We start from the raw sequence: 11,726 nt of genomic DNA on the forward strand, positions 1-11,726 counted from the left end.
TATTATTTATATAAGTGTATCTCTTTTCAACATAAAAAATTAATTATATGTATAATTTTTTTTATACAAAATATATATTAAAAATGTATGAGACATACTTTTCAAATTAAAAATTGTTTAATAAATAAGGGAATAATCTGTTTATTATCTATGCTTAATTTTATATCTCAAATTCAATTGTTCAAAACTAACTCTACTAATATTTTAGTAATCATGTTTAAAGTTAAATAAATTATTGATATTTACGACACTTACATATCATGTGTATGATAAAAAACTTAAATAATACTTTGGTACAGTGATAAGGTGAAGTGGTTGTTAATGTAAAGACTATAAAGACTTGGATCCCCTGCTAACAATCTCTTTTATATAAATTTAAAGTACCTCTTATTACTTATTATATATATAATAGATTTACATCTTGAACATACATTTGTGACCTATTGCTATTGCTATTTTTCGCTGAAAAGCAGTTAAAAAATTGTTTGGTAAAATTCAAAAGCTGCTTTTCGACAAAAACAATTTTTCGAAAAAATATTTTTGTCGAAAAGCTACTGCTAGAGAAAGCAAGTCCCCCCATACTTTAAAAAAAAAACTGCTCTTCGACTTTTGCGAGAAACAAATACTGATTTCAGCATCAAACCTTACCAAAAATATTATTATTTTTAATTTTTTGCATCAAATATATACATATAAAAAAAATTACCAAACAGTCATCTAATTTTTACAACAGCATTTTCTAATAGCACAACAATTTTTAACAATAATCTCAAACATAGCCTAAGAGTGCAAAATATATGTTAGTGTTGGACTCGTTTAAATAACAACTGTAGAGATTGTTTATATTCATCAATTATAACATACAGCGAAGCAATGTAAAAACATTAAAAATTTACAACTCCTGAAGAATAAATATCGAAGCACAGGGGACTAGGGTAGTTGGTCAACAATTTATGAATCTTAAAAGCTAAACTTGTAATTGCCAATTTCAGGTTTCAGCACATCATTGCCAGGAGAGTGAGGGCGAGGGTGAGTGTGAGTCAAGACTCATGAGTGCGTGCGTGTGTTTCGCACACTAGTTTGTGCAGCTGATTTTGGGTTATGACCCTGAGCAGATATATTAAGCTACGATTAAGCTTGACCACTGTCCATTTACAATAACACAACTCTACAAGATTTACAGTGTAGGATGGCCTAAGTTTAGGCTATTTGTAAGAAATAATCAACCTATAGCTCGCTCCCGTTAATCTGAGCATGCCACTTATTTCATGCCGGGCCTGGCATTAGACACGATAGAAGGAAATGACACCACTGACTATATCAGTTAATAGCAAGAAAAATGATCTGCAACTGGTTCTCATTGTAGATTCTGAACGGATGTTGTCTCAAGCCATGTAGGATGTAGTGCATCTTGGTAATACAAAAGACATAATTTATTGACAATGTTTACTTCCACTGGCAGAAATTTCTCCCTCAAAGCTCTTCCATGGTTTGGGGTGATACCTTCTGAAAACAATTGTATTGATTCAGCAATGACAAATCTTCCGCATTTAAAGATGGTTCAGCCGTTGTCAAGTAGTTTTTAACAATGCGCACTCTGCAAATATACCACGAAAGAACCAAATAATTTAGAACCTCACAATTTTGGGTGCTAATAAAAATGTAGACTTGGGCCTAGCATAATGATATTATGATGATTTAACAAACCGTCGTCTTCGCGACTTATGAAGGTTTTCGGATAAACGATTTGCTTCTGATCTTGAGATATGGCTCAATGATGAGAGGTACTCGTGAAGTGCATCGCCTTTTACCGATAAATGCGATCTTGTAGGAACTATGGACTGCACTAAGCTGCAAAGAGACGCTGATTCCCTGCACAATAGGTGAACAAACATTTAGCTTTAGTAAGCATGTGACATGGTATCATAAATTAAGCTAGCAAAAGGTACGAATGTGCTACACAGTTACTGTACCCATTTACTTGCGACTGATATAATTTATTTTGCCAATAATAACACATGAATTGTTAGAACCTAAGATGAAAACGAATAAAATTTTAAAAGAAGTATTAGCATTTGGCAGGTTGTACTAATTTATTAGGTACTTCTTAATTTTTCTTTTTAACAAATGAGTTCTCTTTCTAAAACATAGCATAGGAAAAATATGCATGGGCTTTTATGCTTCAGTGTCCTACTCTCCGGATGACTTTTCTAGAAGAGAATGAAAAAAAACAAGTAACAATATATACAATGCTATACATCCTTTTATTTTTTCAAGTAACAGATATCGGTGGATTTAATTTATACTTGTGCGGCAGTATAGTTTGATTAGATAGCGCTACACTTTCTACAAGTGGAAATGTACATTTCTCCTCGCGTGAAATCTAGTCTCTGTGTATTTACTCTAGTAAAAATAGAATTTCGCAAATTTCTACATTTCCTAATGTCAAAGAACTAATTACTTAGGTAATGAGCCTAACAATTTCAAGTTATTAATTATCATAGTGATGCATAATGCAGAGATTATCCACTAATCAATGTAAGGTGTTCTAGGCTTCTAGCTAGTGCTTCATATTTGTGCAATGACATGATTTTGAGTATAGTTGCGTACCTTTGCGACAAATTACCATTCTTTGATAGGCCCACTTCTAAATTCTGAATTTTTTTCATATCCTGGCTAACTAATTTCCCTAATGCCATTGTATAGGTTGAGGATGCCAGCATCTCCCACGCCAAATCCACTCTGCCAGCAGAAACCATGTTTGTACTTGCTGCATCAAGATTTTTAGCATACAAGCACATCCCATGCTCTGAAATTGTTGATGCCATCTTCAATTGGTCATCATACCAGCTAAGAGAATGTGATGTCTCGCATGGAAACATTGAAGGTTCTAAATAATCCTGAAAATATTACAAATTATTAAGGACAGCAGATACATAAATTCGGAGATACACAAGATCAACATCTAACCCCAGTGACGGAAACACTCACGCAAGTTAGTAGTTGACAGCCACAAAGTAACACGTCGGCTTCTGACATTAAATTGCTCATCCCATGTGCAAGTTTGAGGAATTTGGAAGCATCTTTGTGTTCGAGGGTGGCATATTGTTTTAGATCCATTTGACAGTTACGAAGTTTCCTCCACGTCTCTTGTACTGTATCAGAGGCCAACAAGGAACTTTGATTCTTGTACTTGGATCTAATATTGAAATTCATTCGACTGCACTCATCCATCCCTTGATATTCTCTTGGAACAGCCTGAACACATTCAATATGGGAATCTGCTACTTCTTCTCGAACTGACTCTGCTATTGAATCACAATTATTTTTCAGCAGAACTGGAATTTCATGCAATCCAGGTAGAGATACATTCAAGTCAATAGCATTACTGGGAAAATCAGATTTGGTGGAAGCAATGTCTGCATCATTGATGTGAAAATCTGCCATCTCATCTACCTGTATAACTGAATCTACGATTGCATCATAGTCATTTGCCATCAAAACTGGAATTTCATGCAATCCAGATGGAGATATATTTAAGTTAATACAATTGAGCGGATGATCATTTCTTACAGAAGCAGCTTCTGTCGCATTATCAACATTCCCCCCAGACACTGCATCAGAAAATATCTGACTCTCAGCAACACACGTTGACTCTGGAACACAGGAGACATCAATAGATCTGCATGTACCATTTAATAGGCCGAAATCTTCTGTAATTGCGCAGGGATAACAACTATCCTCAATCTTCTCGCCATCAGAATGAAGTAGCTGCTCAGCCAATGGGTTGAAGGGCATTTCGGGTGCAAAGCAATGAGATTGAGACTTGCTAATTACTTCAAGGTGTGCTCCACTATTGTCTTCCCCCGGCAATTTGCCAGGAGCAACTGGAAAACCGTCACTCGAACATTCCTCTCCAGATTCAGAAGACAATACTGTAACAGTTCTTCTCCATACACTTCGCCGACCAAATGCAACAGGGGAATCTGAAGCATCAGAAAAATCACAAGCAGTGCCAAGCTGAGATGGCAAGTCATTGCCATCCTGATCAGAGCACTGCCAGCTTAACATTGCCTCCTTCCTGGCATCAATACTATTTCGTTGAAATTTAAGCCTCCCCAAATCGTAATTCAGTTCATCATCTATTACATTCAGGCGAGAGGCTTCTTCCACCTCTAGTAGCGACTTGGTGATCTCCTTATTCACAATCTCAGAGAGTTGAGAAGCGAAAGAACTAGAGATCATCTTTGGTAATATATTGTGCCCAGCATCCGGATCAAAAACCATCAGACCATATTTGTCAAATAATTTTCTATCTGAACAATTAAAAGACCATGTAAATAGCCTATTAGCATATTGATACTATATTAGAATAACTGTTTTCTTTAGCAATATACCATTGCATAAATAGCTAGCTAAGGGCTACATGAGTTGCTGTGACTGACCTCTTATGTAACTTTGGCCCTGACACCAGAATTGGAGATGCAAAATGGTTTTACGGATATCTCCTTGACAAAACTCAATAAACCGCTTTACCATGCAAGGTGGAATAGTTACTTTTTCTGCAGAGCAGACCTACAAAAATATTACATAAAGATATATTAGAACATGGATCTACTGGAGGAAGAATGAGCATAAATTAGATCTCATACCATGGAAACAAGGCAGAAAAGCTCCTTCGGTGACGGTTTACTAAAACACAACTCTAGTCTGTCCAAATTGTTTGGAAGCACCGGCTCGTTGCCTAAAGTGATAAATAAATATGGTAAAGTAGGATTATAAATTTGGTGAAGGGTACAAGTACTTTAATTAATAAAAATCTTACTATTGCTAGTCAATATCATAGGACGCTTTGCTGTTTCTGCAAGCTGTTGTATTGTACTAATGAAACCACGATCTTCACAGAGATCAGTATCCACATCCTCGAAGAGAATCAATGTTTTATTACCACTTTGTTCGCTGACAGTTTTGCTTTTCTTAGAAACTGATTTCGTAGGTGTCATCTTTGTATTCCCAGAAATTTCATCGTCAGACAAAGGAATAAGTTCAATTACGTCATTGCTGGTTCCTTGGTCTGCTGTAGCATCGCTGGAGGATTTGAAGAAATGCTTTATATCTGATCGTTCTGGATTTTCTGCAGAACTGGAAGACATAATAAGTTTAGTAAAACAGATGAACAGTAAATGAAGAGAACTGGGATGCATAGTTGTATACTTGTATACAGCTGCCAAAATACCTTAATTTATCTGATATCACAGAGGTCAGATATATTAGCAGCCAATATCACAATTCTATAACAGCTTTACAGATTGATATATGACAAGGATAACCCTAACATTGACCCAGTGTCACACAATGTCAAGAATGAACATAATGCACATAAATGTAGTCAAGGGATACACACACACATATTACTAAAGAAATAACGAATAACGAAATTACTAAAGAAACTAGAGTAAATGATCAGTTATAATAACATAGTATTTTAAAGAAGACAGAGGTCTTGCTCCCCTCATCCCCTCGACTTAATATTGTCAAAATGATGTGGTAACATATACAATAGCCTCACAAGAATAAAAATACTCAACTAAATTGCAACATAATATTGAAAAGAAAATATCTCTTACCCACAAATTATAACATTAGGGAAATAAATCAGACCAAAAAGCAGAGATTGTCCTAAACTAATTCCGAGGAATTTTCGCCTTTAAACCTATAGATACATAAAAATTCACTATGCAATGCATATCACATAACAAGTCTACGGTAATTTAAAACAAGCAGTTGTTTCCAAGGTGTAAATTGGTTGGATCATTTAATATGCATCATCGGAATTTAGTAAGTAGTATGTAGATGCAGTAAATAATAATTAAGTTAACAAACCATTGAAGCCAATGTGATTCTACAGCCTCCCCAAATCTTTGCTTTACCAGAGCTCCATTTCGCCAGTCTGAAGCATTGACCTAGAAGAGTACAGAATAGATCTTCAGCCCTAATCCAACTTTCAGTCATAAACTTCTGAAAGGTGAAAATCTGGATAATTTTGAAGCAAGAAAAAAAAATAAAACAATATAAATCTTAAGATGTATGGAACCTATATCGTACTTTATCCTTCCACCAGAATGGATGAACAAGTTGTTTAGCCACAAAATAATTATTGTTTACCATAATGGTAGGTTAACTACATGACTACATAGTATAATTTGTGAATCAGACAAGACAGAGAGATCCAGGTTTGTCTATCAGGAAAAAATTGTATTATCAAACTATCTTTTGTTACATCTTACCTCAATAACTTGAAATCCTTGTTCCTTTGCACATGCATAGATGGCTGCAGACTTACCGCTCTGCAATTTAAGAGGGCAAATTTATTTAAATACTAGCACAAATATGGAGAACTTAAGAAGTGGAAGGACACTTTATTATATCTTGTTTAAAATAAAATAAGGAACAAGTATAATTTTTATATTTCACGACGACTAATGACAAACAGAAGATAGCAGAGAAATCACATGGTAAAGTAGGACCAAGAAAGCACCAACACAAGCACAAGATATAGCAAAGTTAATCGCTACATACCCCGACTGGTCCAGTAATTAGGAGAACATTCTTCAAACGATTATCTTCCTCTATATCCTCAAAATCAGATTCGCTTGTATACGAGTAGTCAGCGTCTTGTGCCCTGTATATATTACCAATAGGTTTGCTGGTTCCAGAACCTTTTTCATGCCAAAGGCGTAACCAGTCGTTCAAAAAATGTACACATTCACCATTACCGCATATCTGGAGACAACACTATTAGAAAAGATTGTATAACACTAAACACAAGGAAAGAGAACAAAGACAATGCAGTTTTAAATGATGTGCATAGTTTAAGCACAGAACATATATATTTCAGCTATCCAGTTATTAAAACCTCAACATTCTAAATTACCAATAATCTATTAAATAGAAAGATACACACAAAATAAACTATAGATATCCTAAAAATAAACTTGGAAAAGTGCATAAATTGTTCTTGCAGATTTCAACTAAGTTTCCCGTGAAAAAAAATCCAAGTTATCTTGCTTATATCCCTGTACAAAGAAATTAATAATAAAAACTCAAGGAAAATTTAATTCCTCTCTTCTGCAACAAAATAAGGAGTGGTCAAGTAATTTTTAAAAAGGACTTATTAATAAGTAGCCACTGTACAAAAAATGAAGTACTATACCTCATTCGCTAATTTAGGCTGGTACTTATTTGTCCATAAGCTGTTTTCAGGCTGATCGAGACAATCATGACCATCGATCATCCTGTTTACACCGCAGCAGATAAAAAGAAAATCATAAATTAGAGATAATCATGAATGATTTTATCTTGCACCATGTGTTCCTTTAGTCTTTAGGCAAGTATTGTTATAAACACATCTATATCTGCCTTACATTCTCTCGAATAATATCGAAAATTTACAGGAATTATTAAGTTTTACTCAGGTGGAAAACAAAACATTAAAACTACTTCAGAGAGAATATAAAACTGCTGTTTTATGATCTTATTTTTTGAAGTTGACAAGGGAATATTTTTTCCGTGCTGTAGAGAAAGAAGTAACTTCAAAGATTGAAGATACAAACAAAGCGATTAAGATAAACGGGAAACAGTTACAGCCACCAAGGGAGCTTGGAATGAAGAAAATGCAGAAGTATGTTAAAAAAACATACACTTCCCAAAAAAAGACATGTAAATGTGCTCATTTTACCAAAGAATATATTAACGTACTTGAAAGTTGAGTTTTGTCCACAAACAGCATCCACTCCACAGGAATCAGCTTTGCTCATGTTATGATTCTGCCAATTCAGAAGTATCATCAGCCACATTGAAGTAAATATTTGGGAAAACAAAACATCAGAGTACAACGAGTTTAATTAATCAACCACATACTACTTCTCTCTCCACTAATGTTTCACATTGGGACACTTGCGCATCAGTCAATACTGTGTATGGCGCATTTGGGAAACAATCTTGTTTACTAGGAGAATGATGCAAAAGTTCCCCATCAACTTGAATAGGACAATGATCTGAAGAACCATTGCTCTGCCATACAGAGATGCTGAGAAAGTTGTTAAAATGTAAGGACTTCACCGGTCTTTCATAAACTGTTGACAGTCCATTTTTAAAATCATAATTGAAGCTGTTAGTTCTTTGAAGAAAACCCCACCTTCCCCAGTCTGGGAAAAAATCATCGTCCTGAGAAGGCAAAATTTCTAATTAATCATATGTGGAAATTGGGCATACATCTTAATATATACGAAATGCGTAATAGGACTATATGGTGCCATTTCATGAATCCGAAATTCGACTTAACATACCTTGACTTGTTCAAAAACGTGAATAGGCCCGAGAGTGATGTTTTTATCCTTTTTGCCAAGCGAAGACAAATTGTTTTCATCAGCTTCCTCGTGGTTTCTCTTGACCATTTTTCTGGACGAGAAAAATGGATGTATTTGTTTTCCTCCATATATACGTAAATTTTCCTGGTAAATTGAGAACCAAAGTTGAATAAAGAATTTAACACGAATTTTAGGTGTAACACACACCACTGTAGGTCTAATCTCACTACAGTTATAGCTACAATATGAAAAGGGAAAAACTGAAACTAGTTGACAAACCTCAGCTTTCAGTTTTGCCTCTAAACGCAGATTCGGAACTAATTGTGATGTATATTCACCCTGTGTGGAATTCTTCATCTGACCGGAGAATCCGTCATTTGAGCCACTAACTATCTTTTTTTTCTTTGGTGTCGTATTTTTCCCATGCCTTTCAGGTGTAGTAGCATTAGCAAGGCGCTTCTTAGGTGTAGCACTAGTAGTGCGCTTCTCTGGTGTAGCAATACAACAGCGCTTCCGTCTTGGAGGACTATTTTTATCATCTGCATAATATAATTAGTTTGACAATTATTATTATTTAACATTCAATGATAACTAGATGAATGATACATCTACAAATATATTTAAATTCTACATAACGACCAATCTTGGCAAGAAAATTATGTTAATATAACCACAAAGATAAGTTATAAATGCACATAAGCTGACAGCTGGAAGGAATGACAATTTTAGTAACAAAAAATAAATGCAGTCACTATGATCTGATCTTCTGTATCTCATTTATGCTTGCACAGATTGTACTGTAAACCAAACCAAACACACCCATCTCGTATAGCAGAGTCTGGGGCCCAGGATTCCAGTGTCTAGGATGTGAATCAATAGAAACAGTTGAATGGCTTAGGAGAGACAAACAAATTTCGATAACTCTAACACTACCTTGCTTCAACAATAAATATAATCAAGATTAACTTAAACAAGATCTATCATATCCTAGTAAGGATGGTTTATGAAATTCATGTATTAAAAGTTCGAGTATTAGAAACAAAATCTATCTCTAGCTGAAAATTAAACATTGCCTAATCTACACAAACCTTGACCCCCACTGAGGTTCGAACCGTAAACCTCTTATTAAGAAGAGAAGAGGGGTATCCGCTTGGCTAAGCCTTGTAGACCTCTATCAAAAAATCTTGAATCAGGACTAAGCCATTTGCATCGTTCCTCTTAAGTGGAACCGTATGTATATATTGATTATGCATTACAGAGACTTAGGACTAAACTACCAACACAAGACTATCTAACATAGAATATCATTTTCCGCTAAAGCTCATTGCTTTTTATCCTATCTTGAAGAACATAAGGCAATTATATTACTTTTTTGACAAATGCAATATGAACATACTGGCTTCAGAGTCTGGAGGAGGCGAACTGCATTTACCCTCGTCCTCGGGCGAACCAGTTTTATCATCATTCTCCGGAGAATCAACACAAGTCTGCACTTTTTGCTGTCTTTTCTGTTGCCGTTTCTCAGAAACTTTTACAAAAAAATTAGTCCCTGCAGCAAAAAGAACAAAACGAGAAATCTTTAATGTTCTCTCAAGTCTCAAGCATATATCCGTATCATATCACAACCCTCCAATATATGATATGTCCAGGCAACACATAACAGGTACCAAACACAAATTCACTTACTGTTAGTTATTGGAGATTCATCCTCATCTATTCCCTTGCTCGGAACCTCCTTATTAGTTACAATAACCTGATATACATATAAACCATTTCAAGTCCAAATATATATTAACAAATCACCAATAAAAAGAAATAACAAAATATAAATTCCAACTTGCAGCAGCAATGCAATAGTAACACAGTTAAACCGTAAAAAGGAACACTGTCCCGACAGCAAAATGTTATTCATTCATCGAGGTTAAAAGATGCATTATATCTATTATGTAACGACTCTAGATAAAATATTAATTTAACGAGACTACTTGTTACTACAACACATTATAAACACAAAATTGACAAAATTTCAAAACATTACAGCTCAATTACCCCAATTAAGCACCAAATCATACCCTCACCTTCTTCGAACCGCGTGATTTAGGCGTAATCGTTTTCGCCTTTCTCGACTTCTTCTTCGTGTTCTTCCTCTGACTACTACCACAATACTCCTCATCATCACCTTCGCGATCATCGTCCCCGTCACAATCATCGCCGGCGGTTGTGTTATCGGGATTCGTGTGTGGGAACAATGTTGACTGAACTAATCGCCGGCGAACTCGAGTCGTAGGAGGCGGCGTTCGGAGATCCGTGATTCCGACGATGACGTCAGCTGGATTGTCCATTGAATTAGGCGAATTGTGAAATGGAGGAGAATTAGGGTTTTAAATATTTAATTTGGGGATTAGGGCATATATAGATAAATATAAATAGTGTATATAAAATTGAGCTAATATATAAACAAACACAATACACACGCGTATTTGAGTATCAAGACAAAGAATGGAGATTGTTTCAAAAAAAAAGACAAAGAATGGAGGGAAACAACATAGATTTTTTCCCGCCACGGGAAAGATTTTACGTTTACTCATAAATAACTCGTCCAAATCATTAATTTGCGGTTTTGGAAATACGCCCGAGGGCATCCTGAGGCAAATTAACTCACGTTAAGATATTCAATAATTTAATCCAAAATACATCTTTTTAAGCCTATTTTAAGGTAAATAAGAAATATAGTTTTATAAAATATATTTTTTAATTTTTTTTTCTGAATAATAATATAGATATTAAATTTTAACTCAAGAAAAAAAATATTAGAAGAAAAAAATGTGGATTTATGATATTTACATATCTTAAAATACGCGTAAAAAATTTAAGGGATTTTTATTTTTAAGAAGAATAGAGTAATATTTTAAGGACAAATTTGTAAATACAAATATGACCCCGTATATTAACAAAGATACCCATATGTTACACTTTTTAAAAATAAATATAAAGATATAATATTTTTAAGCTACATCTTCTATATATAATAGAAAAACAAACGAATAAAATTAGTGAGATTTTTATTTTCAATAAAAAAACTAACACTTAATATTTATATAAGGGTCCTGGTCCCAAAGTGTCAAGAGATTCTTATCCAATAATATATTTCTTAACTATTGGATCAACTTTTTAAAGGTGAGGATTAAAAAAAAGCTCTTCTCATATGCTATAAAATCCGCGGAAAGATAAATGCTCTGCTCAAAATTTCTGCAGAAACAGAAGACCCAACTTTCTACCATGGGTGTAATTCAAACCGAGCCGGCTCGAACTCGACTTGATAAATTGAGCTCGACTCGAACTCGTTATCAAGCTCGA

The 11,726-nt window shown here is 34.7% G+C and overlaps 1 protein-coding gene across 3 annotated transcripts; it reads right to left on the reverse strand.

Annotated features, from left to right (window-relative positions):
* Window positions 1-815: 815 nt before the first annotated feature.
* Window positions 816-10,943, reverse strand: LOC141712641 (uncharacterized). Of its 3 annotated transcripts, XM_074515654.1 has the most exons (19): window positions 10,448-10,943; window positions 10,056-10,122; window positions 9,766-9,918; window positions 8,649-8,908; window positions 8,349-8,513; window positions 8,198-8,226; window positions 7,921-8,089; window positions 7,759-7,826; window positions 7,214-7,295; window positions 6,580-6,783; window positions 6,288-6,347; window positions 5,884-5,963; window positions 4,826-5,142; window positions 4,653-4,744; window positions 4,446-4,575; window positions 2,992-4,316; window positions 2,611-2,900; window positions 1,708-1,872; window positions 816-1,597 (listed from the first exon to the last, which is right to left on the reverse strand). In XM_074515654.1, the coding sequence occupies exons 1-19, from the start codon at window positions 10,709-10,711 to the stop codon at window positions 1,474-1,476; spliced, it is 4,044 nt and encodes a 1,347-aa protein (XP_074371755.1). In that variant the 5' UTR covers window positions 10,712-10,943; the 3' UTR covers window positions 816-1,473. The 3 variants fall into 3 exon arrangements, with proteins under 3 accessions (XP_074371755.1, XP_074371754.1, XP_074371753.1); XM_074515653.1 differs by having other exon boundaries at window positions 7,921-8,226; window positions 9,802-9,918; XM_074515652.1 differs by having other exon boundaries at window positions 7,921-8,226; window positions 10,448-10,942.
* Between the last annotated feature and the right edge of the window lie 783 nt (window positions 10,944-11,726).

This window comes from Apium graveolens, chromosome 3, assembly GCF_009905375.1.
Source record: "Apium graveolens cultivar Ventura chromosome 3, ASM990537v1, whole genome shotgun sequence".
Lineage (NCBI taxonomy): Eukaryota > Viridiplantae > Streptophyta > Magnoliopsida > Apiales > Apiaceae > Apium > Apium graveolens.

Bases quoted from the DNA above. Each gene is read 5' to 3' on its own strand.
- LOC141712641 (XM_074515652.1), bottom strand. From the start codon at position 10,711: ATGGACAATCCAGCTGACGTCATCGTCGGAATCACGGATCTCCGAACG. The intron at 8,909-9,765 runs GTATGTTCATAT...TATATTATGCAG, and splicing joins TCCTCCAGACTCTGAAGCCA to ATGATAAAAATAGTCCTCCA. The intron at 4,576-4,652 runs GTATGAGATCTA...ATATTTTTGTAG, and splicing joins TTTTCTGCCTTGTTTCCATG to GTCTGCTCTGCAGAAAAAGT.